The sequence below is a fragment of the Macaca thibetana genome, chromosome 14, assembly GCF_024542745.1.
Source record: "Macaca thibetana thibetana isolate TM-01 chromosome 14, ASM2454274v1, whole genome shotgun sequence".
Classification (NCBI taxonomy): Eukaryota; Metazoa; Chordata; class Mammalia; order Primates; family Cercopithecidae; genus Macaca; species Macaca thibetana.
The window spans coordinates 48066687-48091278 of NC_065591.1; the positions used below are offsets into that span (position 1 = coordinate 48066687).

The window sequence follows — 24592 nt, forward strand, 5'->3', positions numbered from 1 at the left end:
AGCCTGACTGGGAAGGCCCAGGTATTCAGTTTGAGATCTTATTGCTTTATTCCGACTGCCTCTGCAGCCTTTGGAGGGAGGAGCCCTTTTCTGATGTCCAACTGATGTCTGCAGCAAGAAGACAAGAGTCCCCAGTGCACTGTGAGCTGAAGAAAGTAACCAATATTTATTGGGCACCTCCTATGGGCCATGCCCTTTGCTAAGTGTATTGTCAACATGATCTCATCAAGCCTCCTACTGAGTTTAGGAGGGGAGTGTTGTTACCTCATTTCACAGAAGCAGAAACTGAGGCTCGGAGAGGTTGGGTGACTTACTGGTCAGTGTGTGGAGCAGAGACTCTGCCCATGTTCTTTCCCTCAAACCTGGTCACTGCTGGGGCCCCCAGGGCCTAGTCCTAAGGGTTATTGTCCAAGGTAGTGGTCCATGTAGTAGTCAGGCTGGATCTGGGCCCTCCTCCAGGGTGGGGCTTTTCCAGAAGGATTGCAGGACTCAGACACTGGAGCTGCCCCAGGCTTGACCTGCTCAGCATGGATGTCAAAATCCACTCTGAACCTGGTCCCTTTGCCCTGCTTTCTTCTCCTCCCCCACCCTCATGCCCTCATGTGGCATCGTGCCAGCCTCAGCACCTCTCATTGTCCTCTGTAGATGCAGCAGGCATGATTGGCAGGGGTCAGCTCTGCCCTGCCTCAGCCCCCACCTCTTCTCCAAGCTGTGCCAACCCTCAGGGTCTGACTGCTGCCCCTCTCTCTTAGGAAACCTCTGCCCCAGCCTGGGGAACACAAGGAGCCTCTCCAAGACAGAGGACCTTAAGCACTTCTTTTTTTTTTTTTAATTTTATTTTAGGCTCCAGGATACATGTGCAGAGTGTGCAGGTTTGTTACATAGGTATACATGTGCCATGGTGGTTTGCTGCACCTATCAACCTGTCATCTAGGTTTTAAGCCCCACATGCATTAGGTATTTGTCCTAATGCTCTCCCTCCCCTTGCCTCCCACCCCCCGACAGGCTCGGTGTGTGATGTTCCCCTCCCTGTGTCCATGTGTTCTCATTGTTCAACTCCCACTTATAGTAAGCACATGTGGTGTTTGGTTTTCTGTTCCTGCCTAAGCCCTTCTTATAGGCCAGGCACTGTGCTGTGCAGGCACCTCATCACCTCAGTCAGTCTACAAAAACTCAGTGCAGTAGATATTATTATATCCTCATTTATCAGATGAGGAAACTGAGGTGAAGCAAGTTGCCCAAGGCCACCCAGCTGTTAAATTGCAGAAGTGGGATTTGCACCTAGGTGCTCAAGTGCATTGGTCGTCCACCATGTGCTCAAAGAGAAGGGGCACAAGAGCATCATGAAGAAAACATAGCTAGCCTGACAGTCCAAAGGCCAGCAGCCACTGTGGCCCTGACTCACACACACTTGCCTCCTCCCAGAGCCACCACATGGGTCCTCACAGCTCTGTCCTTATCAACACTTACTCTCCTTAACAGGCAGCCTAGGCCTCAGCTCCCGGCTCTATTCGAGGCTCGCAGAGGGGCGGTAGTGAAAGGGGTCTCATTTCTCCAGGATCCTCTTTGCTCTCCTGCCCGGTCCCGGTCCAGCTTCCCTCTCAAGCATTGTGAAGCACATTTGTTAGCTTGCAGCCAGCCCTGGGAAATCATGAGAATTTGTTTCCAAGTCAACTGACGCTCCAGAGTCCACAGTGACATATTCACTCGTCCGGTTGAGCGCCTAGTGTGTGCTAGACCCTGTGACAGCAACAGGAGTGCGAAGGTAACTAAGACATCGCCCCTGCCTTTTTTTTTCTTTTTTTTTTTTGAGACGGAGTCTCGCTCTGTTGCCCAGGCTGGAGTGCAGTGGCGCGACCTCAGCTCACCACAAGCTCCACCCCCTAGGTTCAAGCGATTCTCCTGCTTCAACCTCCTGAGTAGCTGAGACTACAGGTGTGCAACACCATGCCGGCTAATTTTTCACATTTTTAGTAGAGATGGGGTTTCACTATGTTGGCCAGGCTAGTCTCGAACTCCTGACCTCATGATCTGCCTGCCTAGGCCTCCCAAAGTGCTGGGATTACAGGCGTGAGCCACCGCAGCTGGCCAGCCCCGCTTTTAAGGGAGGGGAGAGGAGACCTGGGCCTTAGAAGAGCACAGAGGAACCACAATTGACTCTGCAGTTGAGGAGAGGAGGCTCACTGTGGATGTGGTATTTGAGCCTTGAAGGATGAGTGTGGTTTCATCAGGTAGAAAAGGCAGGGGTGGGAGAGGGAGGTGTTCCAGGCAGGGGTGATGGTGTGGGCAAAGGCTTGCTGATATTAAAGTACATAGTTCTGTGCACCTCGAGTACTGGATGCGTGGGAGGCATTATGAAAGATGGGACTGAAGAAGTGAACTTGGCTTAGATCCCATGTACTAGGTTTGAGAAGTAAGATTTAGCCCAAAGTTTGCAAAAGAACCATGCTTGTGATAAAGGATGATGAATTGGGGAAACAGAGAAAAAGGCAGACAGACAGACTGTAGGAAGGGAGGCGTTAGCAAATAATCATAACACAGCGTGAGGTGTGCATTAATACTATTTGTTCATTCCAAGTATTGATGGAGAAGAGAGGTAGGTAGTGGGCTAGGAAACAGCTTGGGCAAATGCATTTGGAAATGAGAGACATGTCAAGATGCATTATAATGGCAGCCTCTTGAAGATCTTAAGTTGTTTCTGGTTCACTCATTTCGCAAATGAATTCATTTAGCAAAAGCACTATGGATACAGTGCTTACCTTTAGGAAGTAAGATTTAGCCCAAATACTGCAGAAGGATCATGCTTGTGACAAAGGATGATGGACTGGGGAGAGAGAAGAAGAAACAGACAGACAGACTGTAGGAAGGAAGGCCAGTCTGGAGCTCCTTATAGTGGCTAGGCAGTCGTCGTCTAGGCAGATACGACTCAACTGGCTTCATCTGCTGTTTGTCTCTCAAAATCTAGACATGTGCACCGCTCTGGCTGGCCCATCTATCCTGGGCATTGAGTTAAGTGTGGGGGCTGTGTGTTGAGAGTCCCCCTCCATTACTGGCAGGAACTCCACACCTCAGACATTGAGCTCCAGGTCTGCAGGGAGAAGACGTACTTGCAAAGTGAACTAAAAGCGAAACAACCTTTCACCTGGCAAGCCCTCCCGAGTCTGCATGCCTGCAGCCAGAGACGAGGGTGATGCCAGGCTGCTGCTCAGATGCTTTTCAGCCATACCCAGGCCAAGACCTAGTGACCAGGCAGCCAGAAGGAGTTCCAGGAGGCACAAGGAAGGAAGTTGGGGGATTAGGAGGCACAGAATGGAGAATGCTCTGGGGAGATGGGTGCTTTGTTGGTGCGACTGTTCATTTATTCCTCCAGTGACCACGTGAGCAGTATGGCTACACACACAGGCTCTGGAGCCAAGCTGCCTGGGCTCACATTTGGTCTCTGTGCTTTGGAAAATTTCATAAACTTTCTCTACCAGTTTCCCTTATTACCCGTGAGATTGATGTGAGGATTAACCTAGCATGTAGTAAATATCCTATAAATATTATTATTCAACAGTGTACTTCTTTGCCAGGAACAAAATTTCCCTATTCCTCTTTAAATGTACTCCAGTCTGTCTCCTGGGAAAGATTCTTGTGAGCTCCCTGGGGACAGGAACCATATTTTATTTGTCTCACTATATCCATAGTGGTTTTTGCTAAACGAATTCATTTGCTAAATGAATGAACCAGGAACAACTTAAGACCTTCAAGAGGCTGCCATTATAATGGATCTTGACATCTCTCTCCTTTCTACATGCCTTTGTCCGAGCTGTTTCCTAACCCAGTATTTCACTATCCCTCTTCTCCATCAGTATTGGGAATGAGCAAATACCGTTAGCGCATACCTCACATGGTATTATAATTATTTGCTAGCGCGTCTGTCTCCTCCATGACTCTGAGATCCTTGAGGGATTATTCCATGTTGCACCCCAGGTGCCCCATGCAGATGTGTGTTTTGTGAACCGTTCTGTGTAGGCTACAAAGGAAAAGGCCTGGCACCTGCCCTTGGGGGCTCACCCACCCAGAGTGGACAGAGGTGTGCAGACAGAGCCGCAGGGTGGGCATGAAGGGTCCATCTGCTGAAGTCCTGCAGATGCAGCCCTGAGCTGGTCCCTCGTGTCAGCAGCCTGGGTCCTGGTCTCAGAGAGAACTGTGTGGTTCCCAAGCATTTGCTTTAGAAAGAATCACCCTCCCCTCCCTGGCTCTCTGCTTGAAGGAACTGTCAACCTGGGAATTTGCAAACTCTCTCTTTTATCCTTAAGAGGAAAATGTTTTGGTAAAAAGTCAATATTAGCAGATACACTTGGGTGAAATTCTTTCCCTGGAAATAAGAATAGAGTCATTAATATCCACAGTAGAGTGACTTTAAATGCTCCCAGGGGATCAGCAGGAACCAGGGCCGTGAGGAAAGGATCAGGGTGGGGAAGAGGCTCCCACTTCCCTGTGAGGAGCTGCAATGCAGTCTCACTGGAGCTCGCTGCTGCAATGCTGTTGCCTGTGGTGGTTGGTGTGGATGCTGCCTGCCAAGAGCCCTGATTCCCCAGGAAGAGAGAAAAAGAATTCCCTCAGGACGACCCCGGTCTCATCTGCCTGTACAATTCCTGGAGCCTTTGGGGAGCTGAAGTCAGGGGCTCAAGTGCCCCTGGGTTTCCTGGAGGAGGCAGGTGTGGTGAGACAGCTGACAGACAGGAGAAGGGATGCTCTGTGGAAGTGACCATCCGGGCGTGGGAACCAGATGGCCCCTGGCTGTAGTCCTGATGCTGCCACTTGCTAGCTCTGTGACCTTGAGCAGGTTACTCCACCTCTCTGAGACAGACTCACTGTCTGGAAAATGAGTAAAATTCTACCTTTCCTCTCTCAGAGATTTGGCTTTGGGACCCAATGACATCAATTGGAAAAGACCCTGTGGGTGAAAGGTAACCTTTCAGGACAGACAAGCCTGTCTGGGCAGGATGAACGGGCTGTGGAGCCCTGTATATCCTAGCTCACTCTTTGAACCTCAGTTTCCACTTTTTCCCTTTTTATTTATTACCGGGTCTTAAATGAGTGTTGGGGGTATTCGATTCCCCCTCTCCCTGTAGTTTTGTGGCCAAGCACTGAGCTGAAAAGACAATTCCTCCTAGTTCTTCAAGCCTATAACCTGCCCGCTAACCAGCTGTGAGCTGTAATACATTCTCCAGTGTCACTGTGAAGTCTGTGCCTTCACCCCCGTTTTATAGATCAGGAAACAGAGGCTCCTCCAAGTAAAAGGGCTTGCCTCAGATTTCACAGCCAGTGAGTGGAAAAAGCCTCTGGGATTCAAATGTCAGAGCCCATATTTTTCCTACTTCTAGCACCTGTTATCAAATGCTGCTTCTTCCTTTAACCTACAGTTCCCTCCTTCACCTCCAGCGTCTCAATGCTTCCCACTCTTTAAGGTTCGGTTCAGTTATGACTTCTTCTATGAGGCTCTACTCATTTTCTCAGATTTCTTCCTCCTCCAAATTTCTTTTAAAAATTATGTTTTTTCCCTGACTGTAAAAGAATGCACATTACATTAGAAAAGATACACAAGCATACAGAACATAAAAACCACCTAATATCCCCTCATCCAGAAGCTTCCAGTTTTTTCTTTATGCATTTGCATATGCATTTGTGTATACTTTTCCCAAAAATTTCTCTGATACTTTGTCCTACTTTTCTTTTGGCCCTTATAACTTCCTGACTTCGGTACCTGTCTGATTTGCCCTACCAGAGTGTGAGCCCCTGGAAGGCAGCCTCTGTGCCCTGATTCAGGCTGTCACACATATGCCGGCTCCTAGTGAGCTGGAGGGAAGGACATGCGGTTGGGGAACTTGGAGACTCATGCTTTCAGCTGTGTGCTTCATCCCTAGAGTGCAGGCAGAGGAGGAATCGAATGCCCTCAGCACTCTTGTAAGGACCCCAGCAATCAGTGTGAGAGGGTGCCTGCCAGACATACCATTCTTTACTTTTCAGCTTAAAACAGATACAAAGCTTTGGGGTGGCTCATTGGAGGAGACTTGGGGCTACACTGGAAAGAGAAGAACTTGGATTCACACCCCGGCTTCTCCTCTTCCCAGCTCCATCACATTTGCAAACTCTGAGTCTCAGTTTCCTCATGTGTAAAATGGGGATAGGGTTTATAGGGTTGTAAGGATGAGATGATGAGTTGTTTGCAAACAACGTCTCACAGTGCGCAGGGAAGGCCAGCAATGAGAGCCAGTCCCTCCCTTTCTTCTTCCCAAATGATTAATATATCTGTTACGAACTTCTATTCATTATATAGCTCTGTCATGTGCTAAGCACCATGAGGGCTGAAAAAGATGTTCTTCCTGCCTTAAAATCCCACTGGGGATGAACGAATTACACAGGAGCTGATTAGAAAGGAAGGTACTCCATTATGAGGGCTAATTGAGCAGTGCAGACAATGTTGCAAACTGAGTTAGAGCAGGGAGAGCTTATTGTGTGCTGGGGTCCTCAGGGATGCCACAGATGCATAAATAACCACCTCTGCTACTCTGGAAGTAGTCACATCAGGAAGACTCCAGAGATAAGCTTATCTAGTCTGTGGCCACAGAGCTGGAATTTGTAAGCTTTGGGTTTTTATGTCTCATGTTACCAGCTTGTCTGTAAATTGTAAATTACAGCAATCTGATGGTTAGGGAATGCGAAGTTTGGCTGGGTTAAGATAATAAAATGAGAGCACAAAGATTAGAGAACAGGAAAAGAGGGGACTGAGGACTACATACCCATCAGAATCTCCATTCAGTCACCTGACCCTTAGCAGGAGGGAAATTTCATCAGGCTCATTTCCATCCTTAATTTCGTCCATCCTGGTTCTCCTAACAAGGGGCATTTATCAGAGCTATGGCATGGGAAATCACAGGGGAGTAAGGTACCACGACATTTACGAGTATGAACTTTGGAGTCAGAGCTATTTCTCCATTACTTACTGGCTGTGTGACTTTGGGCAAGTTACTTAGCCTTTCTCTGAGCCTCACTTTCTTTATCTGTAAAGTGAGGGCAAACAAAATAAACCTCCTTCATATGGTTATTTTGAGCTTTATAAAGAGACAGTAGCGACTGAGCATGGTGGCTCACTGCCTGTAATCCCAGCACTTTGGGAGGCCAAAGCTGGAGGATTTGGGCAACATAGGGAGATTCCTGTCTCTACAAAAAAATATACAAAAATTAGTCAGGCATGGTGGTGCGTCCCTGTAATCCCAGCTACCCAGGAGGCCAAGGCAGGAGGATCACTTGAGCCCAGGAGGTGGAGGTTGCAGTGAGCTGAGATCACGCTGTTGTACTCCAGCCTGGGCAACAGGAGTGAAACCCTGTCTAAAAGAGAAAGAGAGGGAGGGAGGGAGGGACGGAGGGAAAGAGAGAGAGAGAGAGAGAGAGAGAGAGAGAAAAACTACTACGGTGCTTATAAAAGTTCAATAAATTTTAGCTGTTTTTAGTATTATTAAAGTAAGATCTGTGTGAAAATAAAGATTTTTTCCCCCAAATGTTCATGTCAGAAGTATATATTTCATTGGCAAGTGGCTGCTTCTGGAAGGTTGAGAGGTGTCCTAGGGGAGGCGATACAGCACTGGCAAAATTGCCATCACAATTCAAGTTACCTCACTCAGTGTTTTTTAAGTTATCATAATCCACAGAATGAAAAGCATTTGACATTACAGTCCACTATATTTATGCATTTATAAACAAGAGAAAAAATCACGAAAAATATAGTACCACATGCAGTACACACTGATTTCATCTATCCCTTTTTTTTGTTTTCTTTTTCTTCTAATGCACTTGCCGCCTACTTATTCCAGACCCAGTGATTGGGTCCCTATCCACAGTTTGGAAAACACTATAAGAAATGGTTTTGTCCTCTCACTTTCCCTGTCTAAGATTTAGTTTTCCAACTATAAAATGCTCCTGATGCCCAGCCAGCCTCACTGCTGCTCCGAGTCAATGCCAGGAACGCTGATTTAGCACATGTTATTTGGAGGGTACCCATCCAGGTGCTGTGGGAGGGACAGAGACTGAGAAGGGTGCTTTCTGACCCCACAGAGGCCAGTTGGAAACCCTGGGAATGGGTGGGAGGATGAGAGGGGTAGGGATTCCTTCACCCCTAAGACCCAACGTGATGGAACAGCACTGGGGCGGGAACTAACTGGTGTTGGTCTTTCCCATTTGTGTCCCAGCAGCCTTCCTGACAGCGAGACAGGAGAGGACGCCAGGTACAGCCTTGGGACTGGGTCAGAAGTGGGTCCCAACAAAGGGAAGGGGCAGAGTGGGGGCGGGGGACTTGTGGGTGGGGAATGCTGAGTGTGGATTCAGGGGTGTGCAGCCTACATATTTTCAGAGACCTGGGGCTAAGGCCTGCATTCTCAATGAGGGCAAAATTTGGTTCTTGGGGGCGGAAAACACTCAGACATTGCAATGCTTTGTGACTGTCCAAAGTACCAAACAGATAGCAATGTATCTGTTGTGCTAAAATGTCATGGTGGATGGAGTCAGAAAATAGATTAGTGGTTGTGAGGGGCTGGTGGGAGAGAGAGGGAAGGGACTGCCGATGTGTATGGGATTTCTTTTGGGGAAGATAAAAATGTTTTGGAATTAGATAGTGGTGATAGTTGCACAACCTTGTGAATGTACTTTTGGTTTCAGAGGTATTCTAAACCTCTGATTTTTTTTTAAGTGACAGGAAAGACAGAAAAAATATATATATCTAAAAAGGCTCAGTGACAATGGAAAAGAAAGTTGAGAAATACGGCTGTAAGAAAAGGAGATGGGTGTCCCTCAGGCCTCGCAGAAAATTCAGTCTTGTTGCTCTGTGTTCAATGTGCAAATCTAAAAAATCCGAGTGAAATAGATTAATGAGGCTCTGAGTCCCTCAAAACTTTCCCTCCCCCCACCTCTCCCAAGAACATTTGAGACACCTAGGGGTGGTATGAAGTCAGGATGGGAAGGTGGGCTCAGCTTTATAAATAAGTTTAAGCCTCTGGCCTTTGCTTTCCAACACCAAAGAGGCTTCACTTTGCTGTATTTTCTCTGCCCTTTCTCCCTCTTTGTCCCCAAGTATCAGTATGTGATGACAGGCTCAGCCTCTGTAACGGTAGTGACCGTATTTCTTGAGCCAAAAATCAGACCTCATGGCGTGTGACAAGTGTGCGTGTGTGGGTGAGAACAGAGTGGCAGAATATTTGACATGGGAGCAGCTTGGGCAGTCCAGGGCACATGGCACTGCACCTGACATCTTCCCTGGCAGATCCCCCACATTCCATGGTTGTCTTCTGATGGGGCCACATGCGCTGCAGATCATGCCTGAAGCCCTCACAGCTCTGTGGCCATGGGTTCCCACCCCCAGAGTGCAGGTGCTGGTGTCAGCCTGCCTGGCCTGGCCTGGCCTGGCCTGGCTCTGTCCAGAGTGCTCCCTGCGCCGGCTGTTTGTGCAGCTGTATCAGCCTCAGACCTCAGCCTGTTCATTCCAACCCGAATACAGAGGCTGGGTCTGGAGGAGCCACATAGTGGGCTGCATACTCCCTGACCTGGCAAGTTTTCCCCCCAGAGCCTGCACCAATGGCACCTCTCCCCATTCTCCCTCTTAACTGGGTCCTCCAGGGCCCTCCTCACACACCCATGTGGTCAGGCAGCAGAGGCTTCCCCAAGATGGCCACACCCCACTCTCCACACCTCTCTATGCAGCATTTGTAGCTGTAGACTGGGTCCTGGGGATTGTAAAGGCATGCTCATGTTGGGTTAGAGGGAGCTCAGCATCTTCCTGGAGGACACGGTTCACTCCCATGAGAGCTCAGTGTGCCTTTCCTCCCCTGCTGCAGCCCAGAGCGGGAGACAGCGACCGGCTCGGATATCAGGTACCACATCCTGGGAACATTGCCCTCCAGGGTCAGCCCCCTCCAAGGCGCTCTCAGGCCCAAGGGAGCCACATCACTCTGGAGGGCAGCCCCCAGGCCCTAGCCCCAGCCCCAGCGTCTGGGGGAGGCCAAGGAGGGCCCCTGTGCTCCACTAGGTGGCTTGGGAGCTGCTGCTGTTTCTATGCATTCATTTACTCCCGTCACACAAGATCATTTTTATCTGGGATCTCTTTTTTTTTTTTTTCTTTTTGTCTTCAAAAACCACATCACACAAAATGTGGCTTCCTTGGCTCTGCTTTAAAAAAAAAAAAAAAAAAAAAAAAAAGTTTTTCCATTTGGAGAATTACCTGCTAAGTTCAGTGACTTGAGGGCCACCCAAAGAGGGAGGAAGCTGAAAGTTGAGTGTTCCCTTGGTTTGGTCATACTTTTGGGCTCCTCCCTGACTAAGGAACAACAGACTGCAGGGCTGGGGCAGGCTGGGTGTAGGGCAGGGAGGGGATGAGGTCCTGCTGCCCCAGTCAGCTGAGACCCAGACCTCTCAAACCTGCCTGGGGAAAGGCAAGGCCACCAGAGGCCACGCTAAGCAGATTTCTACCAGCTGCACCTCCCCATCCCCTTGCCCCCGTCTGAGCAATCAGCTTGACAACTGCCTCTGAGAACAAGCCCCTGAGAATGCCTCCCGCACCCCTGCTCCCACCCTGCTTCTTCCAGAAAGAGAGGCCCTGTGGCCTATGCTTCTCAGAAACCATGGCTGCTAAATGCCACTGTGGAGGAGAACATCATCTTTGAGAGTCCCTTCAACAAACAACGGTAAAAGCCTGCTGGAGGGAGGCAGGATGGGGGAAGGGAGGAACTGTCTCTGGCCAGCCTACCCCAGTTCCGGGCCCCTCCATCGATCACCCACACCCAGCCATCTCACTCACCAGGCGCTTATCTGCACTCCAGCCTCTCCATATGGTGCGCCTGGAGAGGGGCCAGGTGTGCCTGAGCATCGGGGCAATCCAGCTCCCGGAGGGAAGAGGGCAGGTGCGGAGGGAAGGGAGAGAGGCCTGCTGCCTTTTCTCTAGCTGGTGGGAGGGCTAGCCAGCTCTCTCTCTGAGTCTCCATTCGCCTGGCTTCTGCACTATTTTCCCTCCAATGATAATAGTTAGGGCTAGCATCGATTGAGCTCTTATCACATACCAGGCCCAGTGCCGAGCTCTTTGTACACGGAATTTCCTCTCATGCTTACAACAACCTCAGTAGGTAGGTACTATTATTATTCCACTCTACAGATGAAGAACCAAGTCTCAGAAAGGTTAGGTAACTTACCCAAGGCCACCCAGCCAGTAGGTGACCAAGATGGGTCTCAAATCCAAAGCTGCCTAACACCTAAATACATGTTTTTCACCAAGATACTCTGATGCCTCCATGAACTCTGGCTGGCACCTGCCCAGGCCAAGGGCTGGCTGGGGAAGTATGAGAGGAACAAGCTGGGCAAATATTTGACCAGCCATCATCATTACTGCCTAAACCAACCAGCAGTGATTTTCCCTAGCAGTGCCCCAAGCATGGGCTCCGGCTGCAGCTTTTCCCACTGCATAGAGACCATGAGTGCCTTTTCATCACTTACTCTGCATGTTTGCTCCCAACCAATTCCATCCTTCTAGTATTTAACCTGCCCAAACGCTGTGTGAAGTGCTGATCTCAGCTCTTTTCAAGCTCACATGGTGTTTGCTTGCACCCAAGCGGGAGGCCCATTAAAGCCATTGCTTACCCTGGGCACAGCTACCCAGAGACTAATGACCCTCTGCAAGTGCTCAGGCCAACTCTGACCAGGCTGACCAGGTGCACCCTCTGCCTCTACCCATGCCAGGTACAAGATGGTCATTGAGGCCTGCTCTCTGCAGCCAGACATCGACATCCTGCCCCATGGAGACCAGACCCAGATTGGGGAACGGGTTAGTAGCAGCCTCTGAGGGGTTTTTTCAAAGCCAGGACCCCCAACCTATCACGCCCTGAGACACTACTCAGGAGAGTGGGTAACTAGGAAATAGGAGACGTTGAAGGCTGAAGAGTTGCCTGCAGTGAGGTCAAACATGATGTCCTTGATGATGTCCTTTGACAGGTTTTCAGTCCTGCTTGGAGGGCAAGGTCAGCTTAGCGCCCTCCCAGGCTGGGATCTTCTTCATTTGTGCCCCAGGTATATACTGAGAGCCCACGCAGCACTGTGCTCAGCCTGGGTGGTATTGTTCCTGTTCATCCTCCTGATGGGGTCCCCTCCACAAGCTTAGAGGAATAGAATTCTCCTGTGACTGTCCTCCCTTTGTGTGATTTAAATCCCTACTGCCTCTCTCTTTGTTTGCATTGGTCAGATGGTCCCTAGCACCTACAGGATGAATCTTTAAAGACTTGGGGCTCGTGCTCCCCTTTTCCAAATGAATTCAGTAAACAGTCAAGTTCCTTCTCTCTGCAAGGCGAGAAGCGGGCAAAGAAGTGGATAGAGCCAGGCCTCCGTCCCAAAGAGCTCACAGCCCAGTAGGGGCCAGGACAGTGTCCCCTGAATGGCTGAGGGCATGATCTGTTCCTCCTCTTTGGTGACAGGGCATCAACCTGTCTGGTGGTCAGCGCCAGCGAATCAGTGTGGCCCGAGCCCTCTACCAGCATGCCAACGTCGTCTTCTTGGTGAGTGCACCAGCTGGCAGTTCCCTTGGGGTCCTGGTCTCTGGCTGCCTCCCAGGCCTAACCTCCACCTCCCCCCGACCCACCATCATCCAACAATCTCCCTCTCCAGGAGTAAACCCCTCCTGCCAGATATATTGCCTAATTATCCTAGTGATAGGGAAACTGAGGCAGGCAAGGAGAGCACGAATGACCCATTGCAGACTTCAGATTGAGCTCTGCAGTAGCCAATGAGGAGAGGCAAGCTGTAGTTACAGGCAGCCTGTCTGTGGGACAGCCCAACCCCTCAACACTTACGCAGCCCAACTATAAGAATGGCTGATACACGGAATGTGTGCTGCCACTTCCCATCTTATGCCCAGGACAGACATTGCTAATTGTTCACAGCATTATTTCCCATAGACCTTAACTCATCCTCAGAATCCTTCTCAACACAGCACTCCAGGTAACCACTAGCTATCAAACATGAGATAAAACTTATTCGCTATCTTTACGCTACTTTGTGTCAAGCTCTGTTGTGTCAGGTTTCTTGACTGACACTGAAGAATTCTAAGACCCAGTCCTTGGCCTCGAAGATTTAGAATCTGATAAGAGAGACAGAGCTCACCCAGTTCAAGAGGTCCAGCCCAGTTCAAAACCAAACTCTGCGGCATGAACTATGAGGAGGACTTGTCCAGGGAATCAACTGTGAGGGCTGGAGTAATCAGGGAGGGCTTCCTGGAGGAGAGCCTCAAAGGGAAAGCCGATTAAACAGAAGGAAAGAGGGAGGCCATTTGCACAGGGAGTTGGAAGAAGGAAGCCCAAGTCTCTGATTCCAGCTTTATTCCCTCCCCTCTCCCTACACCACACGCACAAGCACTCCTTTACTAAAGACACTTCACAGTGGGAAGGTTCTTAGTGTCCGTTACCATCTGACACATGCACAGCATTTTACAAAGCATTGGTGTATTTGCGATCTCTTGTGAGATTTAAACAACCCTGCTAGAGAAAAGTGAGGCGGACATTTTATTTCAGCAAATGTTGATGAAGCGTCTACTCTGTGCCAGCCACAAGCACAAGAAGTCTCAGTTCTTGGGAGTGCCATAGTCAGCAATGGACAAACAACGATCAGATCTGGCTTTGCGCCAGTGTCACGGGAAGAGAGAGGAAGGAAGGGTAGGCGTGGGGGTCAGGACAGGATGCGGAGGAGCTGGTACTTAGGTGAGCGAAGGATGGGTAGGTGTTCACAAGACAGACAAAAAGCAGAACAGTGCTCCAGGCAGAGGAGCAGCTCAGGAGAGGGCCCAGACGGCAGGCTTCCTGGGAACCTGGAATGCAGAGTGCTGGGAAAGCACAGATGGCACATGAGTCTAGAAGGGAAAGTGAGAGGTTATAAAGCACTTGGAACACCAGCCCACAGGGTTTGACTTTAGAGATGATGGGGAGCTGTTGAAGGTCCAGGAGTCAGGCAGTGAAGTGATTACATCCATTTGAGAGTGATATCTGACAACTGCCCCATTTTAAGGTAAGGTAACCAAGGCCCAGGGAAGTTGGGTGAGTTGTCCAAAGCCACACAGCTAACTAACTTCAGTCCCTAGACCAAAGTTGATAGAACTCTAATGGATTTTATACTCATTGTCACCCCTCCCCGCCATACCTGTCCCTACCCTCTACTCTCCTTCTCTCCCTTCTGCCCAGGATGACCCCTTCTCAGCTCTGGATATCCATCTGAGTGACCACTTGATGCAGGCTGGCATCCTTGAGCTTCTCCGGGACGACAAGAGGACAGTAGTCCTAGTGACCCACAAGCTACAGTACCTGCCCCATGCAGACTGGGTGAGGGGGAACAAGGGGGTCAGGCTACAGGGGCCAGGGCTGGGGAGGCTGTCAAGCATCTTGGCAGGAACCAATCAGTTGTCTTGGTAGCAATTGCTGAGGGCCACAAAGCATAAGAGGCCAGCACTGGATGACTTTATGCATGCTGGGCATCTCAGGGAGACCCTGTACAGGCCAGGGGTTTGGTGTCACCCAGACCCACAGGCACTCCCCATCCTGGCCTGGGCCCTGGTGATACACTCAAGGCTGGCACCAAGAAGTCTCAGGAATAATCACACGCTCACTTCTCACCTTCTGATTCCTGCCCTTTTGATGACCCATCCCCCTGGCCACTGGGAGTGCCCATTTGGATGGAAAAGCCGTCTTCCCACCCTATGACCTTCCCGGGGTGGATGGATGCACCACCCCGGGAATCATATGGGAAATATGGAACCAAACAATAGCAGTAGTAATAGAAACTTCAGGCTGGGTGCAGTGGCTCACACCTGTAATCCCAGCACTTTGGGAGGCCAAGGCAAGAGGTTCATTTGAGCCCGGGAGTTTAAGGCTGCGGTGAACCATGATCACGCCACTGCACTCCACTCCAGCCTGGGCGACGGAGTGAGACCTTGTCTCTGAAAACTTGAAAAAAAAAAAAAAGAAAGAAAGAAAGAAGAAAGAAAAAGAAAGAAAGAAAGAGAGAGAGAAAGAAAGAAAGAAAGAAAGAAAGAAAGAAGAAAGAAAGAAAGAAAGAAAGAAACTTTAATATTATCAATAGAGTCCAATGTTGTAAAACCCCTCATTAACTAAATTCCCATACTCATCAGTAGGTAGAAAATAATTACTTTTTGATTTGTTAGAAAGCATTTAATTTTTAAGAGGGAGATCATGTGACTTTTGAGATCTAGGTCCTGCCTACACCTATATAAATTTTCCTCTGAACAATAGCCAAAATTGAGGCCGTCTCTGAGCTTCAGGCCCGTGCCGAATGGCTCTGCTTATTTTCCCCAAGACGAATCTTCCTTCCACGTATAATGAGACCCGTCCAGTATAAAAAAGAACCAAAATCACCCAAAGAAAAAAGACCCAAAGAAAAGACCCAAAGACCCAAAGATTTAAATATATATACAGATACAGAAGGTTTGTTTCTGAGTTTCTGTAGTGACCCTGGCAATACCTTGTAGTTCAGGATAATCCTGAGGAACACAGAAGTGCTAGGTTCCTTGAGGAACCAGTGACCAGGACTCTCGAGCCCCTTGAATCCCAGCATAGGGTGGGAGGGGGTGAGGGCAGCAGGGGTGGGTGTCTGAATTAATGGCAGGTCTACGTGGTGGTGTCATCGAGTGTTCCAAATAAAAAGTTTTATTGAGCCGGGTGCAGTGGCTCATGCCTATAATTCCAGCACCTTGTGAGGCCAAGGTGGGTGGATTGCTTGAGCCCAGGAGTTCGAGATCAGCCTGGCGTAACATGGTAAAACACCGTCCCTACAAAAAAAAAAAAAAAAATCAAAAAATTAGCCAGGTATGGTGGCGTGCACCTGTGGTCCCAGCTACTCAGGAAGCTGAGACAGGAGGATGGCTTGAGCCAGGAAGCAGAGATTGCAGTGAGCTGAGATGGTGTCACTGTACCCCAGCCTAGGCAACAGAGTGAGACCCTGTCTAAAAACAAACAAACAAACAAACAAACAAAAGATTTATTGATTCCAAAGAGGCATGGCCACACACACTTAGACCAGCAGGTGCTTTGCTAAGCCCTGATGGAGGCTGCCAGACCCGCCGTCAAGAGGAGCTAAGGGTAGTGTACAATGAGCCTGCATAGTGTATGACAGCTGCTGCCATGGGTGGAGTCCTTGTGGGTAACAAGCCTGCCTGAGCAGGATGCACTAATTTGCTCTGCAAACCCAGCCATTGAGAATTGCCCCTCAGATGTACCGAACTCTAGGTCCTAGGAGTATGTTGGTGGGTCTAGGTTATCAATACCAGCCCACTTGCAGTGGATGATCTGGAGGCCATTTGTAGTGAGGAAAGGGATGTGTCCACCTCCATCTCAGACTCCACATTTGAGGGATGTGACCACCATTCCTCCCCAGCCAGCCCCCAAACTAGGTTTGTTTCTGCCTTTCCAGATCATTGCCATGAAGGATGGCACCATCCAGAGGGAGGGTACCCTCAAGGACTTCCAGAGGTCTGAGTGCCAGCTCTTTGAGCACTGGAAGACCCTCATGAACCGGCAGGACCAAGAGCTGGAGAAGGTGGGTATATCCAGGGGTGGCCAAGCAGCCACCCCTGGATGCGAAGGTTCTGCTAGAACCTGAACTCATAAAGGTCTTCCTATCCTTACTGCCCCAGGAAGCCCCCTAAAGGGTAGATGTGGGAGCTGGGCATGAACTTGCTCCTACCAGAGAAGAGACAGTACCTGTGCCAGGTACCCAGGGCAGAATCAGGTGGGCACCTTTGCCTTATCCTGAGATAGTCAGATACTATTTAGTTGCAAAGTTTCAGAAAATCAACTCAAACTGGCAAAGAAAACAAGAGGGAGTTAAGGATTTTTTGACCCGTGAAACCAAAAAGTCCAGGTGTGTCATAGCTTTAAGTGTGCTGGAGCCAGGTCGTCAGTGTCATCAGAAATCTGTTTCTCCCACCTCTTGGCTCTGCTGCCCTCAAAGTGGCTCCATTCTCATGGTATCAGTGAGGGCCAGCAGCAGTCTTAGGTTTACATTCTCCCAGCTCAACAACTCTGCCAGAAAAAAGCGCCTCTTTCACCATAGTTCAGCAAAAGTTCCAGGGCTGAGTCTCATTTGTCCAGTTTGCTCATGTGCCCACCCCTGAACAAATCACTGTGGCCGGGGATGTGGAATATGAGGATTGGCCTGTCCTGAGTCATGTGCCCACTTTGGGAGCCAGACCCACCTGAATCACAGAGACTAAAAATAGGGGAAGAGTGGTTCCCCACAGGGATATGGGGGTGCTATTATCTCATGAAGGGGAAGGACTAAATCCTGGCAAGATGAATGTGTGTCTGTCTGCTCCTCCCTCAGGCAGGGACAATGTGGAAACCTGACATTGGTCATCACTAGGGTAGTTATGCCTTAACTTCCCCTTCCCCCACCAACCATATACCCTGAAGGCATTGGTCAGGCCACATCTGTCTTATAGGAGACTGTCACAGAGAGAAAAGCCACAGAGCCACCCCAGGGTCTATCTCGTACCATGTCCTCGAGGGATGGCCTTCTGCAGGATGAGGAAGAGGAGGAAGGTACAGGCGATGGGACTGGGAGTGAAATTATGGCCTGAGGTCTGATCAGCCACAGAAAGGCTAAGGTTTGGGGTTCTGGGTGTGGTGCAGTAGTGTGCCTTTGATTAAGTGGCTTCCCTCTGTGTGCCTCCGTTGTCCCCTCTGTAAGTGGGGAGAAAACGCCCCCTGATTCACCCTCAGAGGGATGGAAATGTGTAGCCACAGAGTGGGTTCTTGCGGCCTGCAGAGGAGGCAGCTGAGAGCGATGAGGACGACAACTTGTCGTCTGTGCTGCACCAGCGTGCCGAGATCCCATGGCGAGCCTGCGCAAAGTACCTGTCCTCTGCCGGCATCCTGCTCCTGTCGCTGCTGGTCTTCTCACAGCTGCTCAAGCACATGGTCCTGGTGGCCATTGACTACTGGCTGGCCAAGTGGACCGACAGCGCCCTGACCCTGACCCCTGCAGCCAGGAACTGCTCCCTCAGCCAGGTGTGACCGGTGGCCCGTGGCAGAGACTGGGAGTGGGGGTGGGGGAAGGGCTGAGCCCATGGGCACCCCAGAACCCCAGCTCACTCTCTGCCTGTGAAGGAGTGCTCCCTCGACCAGACTGTCTACGCCATGGTGTTCACGGTGCTCTGCAGCCTGGGCATCGTGCTGTGCCTCGTCACGTCTGTCACTGTGGAATGGACAGGGCTGAAGGTGGCCAAGAGGCTGCACCGCAGCCTGCTGAACCGGATCATCCTAGCCCCTATGAGGTACCCCTCTCCCCTGGCCAGGCTGAGGCTGTGCGCAAGTCACTGTTCTCTGAGCCTTAGTCTTCCCATCTATAAAATGGGTATATACAACCTCTGTCACAAGCTTGTGGAGGTGACTCAAGGAGACAGTGTGTGTAAAAGTGCCCTCCTTGTGCAAGAAGCAGGGAGAAACTGGCATTTACTCAGCCAGATACTGTGACAGGCATTGTGTGTGGTTAGCTCATCTAATTGTCACCATGGCCCTTTAAAGAGAGCGTCTGCACGTCCAGGTAAAGATTGGTTTCTCCTCCCTAAGCAGGTGTAATTTGCCCATCCCCACCCATGAGTTCAGCTCCCTACCCTCCCCTCCCTCTCTCTCCCTCAGCCAGCCTCAGGTTTTGACACTGGGGGAACAGGTAGCTGTTCTATTAATAATTTCCTGTCATGGGATGGATAAAAATCTCAAAGTCCACTTGATGTCAAAGAGGTTTAAAGTTGTCACTGCCCAATTGGTTGGCCAACTTGGTTTAAAAACACAACAGGCCAACAGGTTTTCTGGCCCCTTGTCAAGGCTAGACCTCACTGTCTAACTGCACTTTTCACTTTCCAGCCTCATGAGTTTTCCGTGGCCCACAGATATGGCCGCCGAGTTTACTGACTCTGTTTGCCCCAGCTCTGTAATTCTGAAACTCCCTGGTTGGGGTTGGGCTGACTCTGGGTCAGCCAGCCAGCAGGCTGTCCCCAGGACCCTGTTCCCCTTGGCAGGTTGTCCCTCTGGAGAGGACTCTGTGTCCCAGGAGGACAGCTGCTGAGTCAGGCTGAGCCGGCAGCTGAGAAAAGCGGCAGTGGTCAGATGGGCTTGAGAACCTGAGAGGCTAATGAAAGGCCAGCGCCCCTTTGGGCAGCTGCAGGAATTCACGGGGATACAGGCCAGATATCTACAAATTGGCAGAGGACGCCAGACCCATGAATGACTCCAAAGACACTTACATGAAATAAGTAACTATCTCATTCAGTAAACAGGAAGTAAATCAATGGACAAATGAGTAACTCTTCCTCTGACTGCCTCTTAGGTTTTTTGAGACCACGCCCCTTGGGAGCATCCTGAACAGATTTTCATCCGACTGTAACACCATCGACCAGGTACAGAGGACGGTGCCACACTTTCTCCCTGTCCAGAGACACCCCGGACCCCTGGGGGCTTCTCCTGTCTGAGGCTGGGTTCCCCAGATCAGGTGATCACAGCCCTCCGGGAGGAAGCCAGTGTCCCTGATCTGATTATAATGCTGCCTCAGGGCTGGGGCCTCCCCCGTGGGAGCCTCATAATAAGGCTGAGGGAAACCAGATCCCTTTATCTTCCACCAGAGATCCCACTGGCTCTCTCTAGTAAAGTTCCAGCATATTCTGAACCAAGGTCGCTGACTGTATGGAGAATATTCATTTTTGATTCAGCCTGTGTTCTTTATTTACCATCGTACTAGATGGTATGAAAACAAAATCTTGATTCCTGCCTCAGGGAGTCTACCTTGTAGCTGGAAAGATAAGATGTGTGCCTATAATAAAGTGAGAGCAAGTCCGGGCTCAGTGCCTCACTCCTGTAACCCCAACACTTTGGTAGGCGGAGGCAGGCGGATCACTTGAGGCCAGGTGTTCAAGACCAGCCTGGCCAACATGATGAAATCCCTTCTCTACTAAAAATACAAAAATATTAGTCAGGTGTGTTGGCAGGCACCTGTAATCCCAACTACTTGGGAAGCTGAGGCAGGAGAATCATTTGAACCCGAGAGGCAGAGGCTGCAGTGAGCTGAGATTACGCTGCTACATCTAGTCTGGGCAACAGTGAGACTCGGTCTCAGAAAAATAAAGGATCAAAAAATAAAGTGAGAGCAAAACATGGTGGCCGGTAGCACTCTAAACACAGTTAATACCAAACTCACCTCACTCTCTCCCCCTCGTCTCCCTCAGCACATCCCATCCACACTGGAGTGCCTGAGCCGCTCCACCCTGCTCTGTGTCTCAGCCCTGGCCGTCATCTCCTATGTCACACCTGTGTTCCTCGTGGCCCTCTTGCCACTGGCCATCGTGTGCTACTTCATCCAGAAGTACTTCCGGGTGGCGTCCAGGTGATGGCCTCAGGGGTGATGGGTGGGAGGTGCTTTGCAATGTGCAGTTTGCTAGACTCATCGTTATAGAAGTAGTAGGGTCATGTTCCCTCCAAAAAATAAAAGCAAAAAACAGAAATGAAGGAAATAGAAATATCCACATTTTATTCCACTACCCTAGTATAATAGTCTGCCAACACACTCACACACTGAGGTTGACATCTGAATTATTTCCTTGGGAGATATGGTCAGGACTGGTATTGCTAGGTCATGATAAATGCACATTTTATGCCCTTCATTCATTTTGCCAATGTGCTTCCCAGGAGGGTTGCATCATTCTAGTGGTCAGGCTGATTGCCAATGCATGAAATCGGAGGGCACCTGATTGAAGCACTGTTACGATAACATCTCCCAGCACATGTGAGTCCAGAGTGTAGCTGTAAGCCTTGACTTGAGGGAGCCTCTCACAGCCATTCTCATGGATCACATTTGCCCTCATGAGCTTTGGATCCATTCACACGTCTTTCCTCATCAAAATTTTCTAAGAATGTTCTCTAGGGAGTTCTTTCTGAGAGTGATTCTGCTAAAGTCATAGATTCAAAGAATTGTGGGAAAAAAAATTAAAGAACCTCTAGGCCAGTGTTTCTCAAAGTGCCAATTACAACCCATCAGTGGGTCATGAAATCAGTATCATGGATCACAACCAGCATTTTTTTAAAAATGAAATAGAACAGAAAACATCAGACTGTATTCATAGAGTAACAGCAAACTTTGCCTCATGAAACCTTTGTTTTGGTCATGTAGGTGTGTGAGTACTGACTTGTGAGATAAAATATATTTCTGACTGCAGGTTGTGGTCAGAAAGGTTAAGTACCTTTCCCAAGGGCATATAGTTGGCTAGAAACTAGAGTCGAGACACTTATTAGCAATAATAAATAATAAAATTTAGATGCATTTTGGCCACAATTACCTGTCCCAAAGGATCAACATTTGTATAAATGGCTTTTTGCTTGGATGATCCAGAATGGCCCAACACCCACACGAGCAACATAGCTTGTTGACACTCATAAAATTACAGTGGCTTTCAAAGTGCTGCACAAGCTATTCTACAAAGTTCATTTCTTCTGCCAGAGAAATAGCCCTGTCTCTCTGGCACCCACTCTGACCCTGGAGATGGTTTTTCAGGGAAATCAACTTCCTGCATCCCAAATTGGCCTCCCTGTCACTGATGTGCTTGTCAAAGTGCAGCTTTGGGGAGCAGGAGGCAATTCTGCTGCCATGGAAACCTCTGGCCTTACCCCAAGATGAAACCTATCATTTCATCACATCACTGGCCAGGGTCTAAAGAGCTCCTTGATGGGGTAAGTGGAAGACGGGGTTGAATGCTTTGAGTTTGGTCTTCTGTTCCTTTGGCCAGCTGTCTCAAGGTTCAGCTTGTTCACCTGTAAAATGGAACTAACACTCCCTGCCCAGCCTTAGCTCAGCTCGAGGCTGTGCACAGAAGTACAGGGACAGATGGCCACCTGGGGTGGACAATACTCAGGAAAGCAGTAACTATGCCCCACTTCAGGCTGTGTGTAAGCATTGTATATAAACGATCTCATTCAGTGCTCACAACAGCTTGATGGGCTGGAGTCACTGTCTTCCCCCTTCACGGGTAAGAAGCTGAGGCCTGGAGAGGTGAGGCCGTTCATCCACACAGCAGTAGCAGGTGGAGCTAGGCTTCAAGTCCAGGCTGAGCCCTGAGCCTGCCCTCTTAACTATTCCACTCTGTTCCCCACCATAGGGACCTGCAGCAGCTGGATGACACCACCCAGCTTCCACTGCTCTCGCACTTTGCTGAAACCGTGGAAGGGCTCACCACCATCCGGGCCTTCAGGTACGAGTCCACATTCCCCCAAGGTAGGAGTGGAACAGGGGTGGGGCCAGGGGCACAGGCCATGAGATTTGATTCTCAGGGCTCCATTAGGAAGGCCAAGGACATGTCTCTCTCAAGCCACCTCAGGCCCCAAGGCCCAAGGGATATCCACCAGCAGGGACAGGCCAGGTGGGCTCCCACTGAATGTTCTAGAGAGGAAAATTCCAGCTCTGTAGACAAGCCCAGGGCCTCTATGAGGCAGAGCATGAAAAGAAACAAAGCTGGGACAAGTCTTCATGTATCAATGCTAGAAAGGGCCTTAGGTGCAGGCCACCGTGAGCCCTTCTTTTATTAAGGAGCTCCTGTGTGCAAAACACTATGTTCAATACTGTACAGGCCAATCCCACTCATTCTGCACTGCAACCCTTGGTGCTGAGAATGGTCATTTCCACTGCACAGATAAGGAAACTGAGGTGCAGAGATGTTCTATACCCGTTCTTTGTAAGGTACCACAAAGTCCAGACTTGAACGTATTTGCTCATGCAACTAACATTTACTGAGCCCCGACCATGTGCAAAGCCCCATGCCAGGCACTAAAAAGATGAGTCAAATGAGCCACTGCCCTGCAGGCATTTACAGCCCAGACTTTGGGCAGGCCAGGATAAACCCATGTGACACGTACTCTGAAAAAAGCGGATTCAAGGGCTGTGGGAGCATAGGAGAGAGACAGTCAGGGAAGGTTTTTGTAGAGGAGGTGTCATCAGAACTAGGACTCAAAGGAGGGGCAGGAGTTCACCAGGCTGGAGGAATTCCTGAAAACTTCAGTGCCCCTACCATCCTCTCAGTGCCCGCTATCCTGAGTGGTGATGTTGAGGTGGACAGGAGCATCTGAGGCTGCCTGGCAAGTGGAGGAAGCTGTTGTTCCCCACTCCCCAAGGGTCTGTCTGATCTCCTGGGGCATCTCTCTTTTAGTGAGGCAGGCCAGAGACCCCTGACACACATAGTTGGGCTCTTTTCTCATCTTCACCCAGAGAGTGATAATAGGTTATTTTTAGGGTGGCACAGCTGCAGAAGTGTGACAGTAACCATGAGACATCAAGCCCTGTGTCCAGGAGTAACCCTAGGGCACAAGGGCCAGCAAAGGGCCCAGAGAGGCTTACATCTCCTCCGCCAACCCCTGAAGTCCAGCTTTAGCCCTGGAAAGGTACCCAGGCCCCTCTGCCCACTCCCTGAAGCACCTAGGGCCAGTGGAAAGCCACCTCTTAGGGATCTTGTCTAGGTAAAGAAGAGCAGGACAAAGCTCTGCCCTGGCCTTGGCGCTGCTCCCTGGACATCCCTTGCCCCTGGACAAGACCGTGCTGTGTCTTCCACAAAGAAGCTCCCTGGGGACTGGATTATGACTCTATAGTCTCCTCCCAGTCTCCTCTTCTCAAGCGTGAACTTCTCCCATTCCTTCACTTCCAGGTCCCTCCACATTACTGAGCCTAGCCTTTGCTCTAAGTTTTGATGATTTCCCTCTTTAAATTGGTGTCTCAGAGGGCCCTGGGGTAGAGAGATGGTGACTCTTCTAAAGTGGGCCAGATCTCCTTGTATGCAGATCCCAGCTTCCAGTAAGCAGCCTCCTATCGGGCCAAACCTGTGGTCAGCCAGAGCCACTGCTACCCAGTGAGGTCTTCCACACCCTACTGATACAGTGAATGAGTTTTAAATTTGAATGAAAGGCTTTTTAATCAACCCTGTACATGTTTAATGCATTGGCTTTAACCCAGCAGCCTGTTGAGAGCTATTACCATTTATTGATTGCCCACTTACTGCGTGCCAGGCACCGTGCTAAGTGTTGTATGTGCGTTATTACATTTAATCCTCACAAGAACTGCATAACATCGGTACGAGTCACCACATTCTTCAGACGCAGAAACGAGACCCAGAGAGGCTGGGTAATCAAACCAAGGTCACACAGACTGCGGGGGCTGGCGCTGAGCTTGGAACTCAGGTTTGCCTGACCTTCTGGGCTTTCCTAAGAGACCTCATTTTTTCCCAAAAGAGTTTCAAGAGTGCCCAGCACTGGGCTCAGTGGTGGGCTCGGCGGTTATTTTCGTTCATATAGGAACTTTCACTTCCCCATTTTATTCATGAGAAAACTGAGTCTCAATCCTGACACACAGCCAGGAAGTTGTGACATTCAGGCTCCAACCTGGGTTTACATGGCTGCGAGGCTGGGGCTCTTTTCCAGTCCTCAGACACACTGTCGCATGCCTGTGGCAGAAGCTCCCATCTCATACTTGCCGACCCTCAACTCAC

General features: G+C 49.8%; 1 protein-coding gene across 12 annotated transcripts in view; it reads left to right on the top strand.

The window, feature by feature from the left end:
- ABCC8 (ATP binding cassette subfamily C member 8) overlaps window positions 1–24592 on the top strand; it is an 84139-nt gene that overhangs the window by 52080 nt on the left and 7467 nt on the right. For 7 of the 12 annotated variants that reach the window (XM_050755344.1, XM_050755350.1, XM_050755348.1 and 4 more), the window contains exons 17-29: window positions 8235–8270; window positions 9873–9908; window positions 10620–10718; window positions 11764–11848; window positions 12492–12572; window positions 14247–14384; window positions 16489–16614; window positions 17519–17618; window positions 17845–18086; window positions 18186–18352; window positions 19405–19474; window positions 20297–20454; window positions 22220–22312. In XM_050755344.1, the coding sequence (XP_050611301.1) occupies window positions 8235–8270; window positions 9873–9908; window positions 10620–10718; window positions 11764–11848; window positions 12492–12572; window positions 14247–14384; window positions 16489–16614; window positions 17519–17618; window positions 17845–18086; window positions 18186–18352; window positions 19405–19474; window positions 20297–20454; window positions 22220–22312 (1431 nt within the window). The remainder of the gene's footprint in view (window positions 1–8234; window positions 8271–9872; window positions 9909–10619; window positions 10719–11763; window positions 11849–12491; window positions 12573–14246; window positions 14385–16488; window positions 16615–17518; window positions 17619–17844; window positions 18087–18185; window positions 18353–19404; window positions 19475–20296; window positions 20455–22219; window positions 22313–24592) is intronic. The other 5 variants (XM_050755346.1, XM_050755351.1, XM_050755349.1 and 2 more) reach the window with 1 other exon arrangement.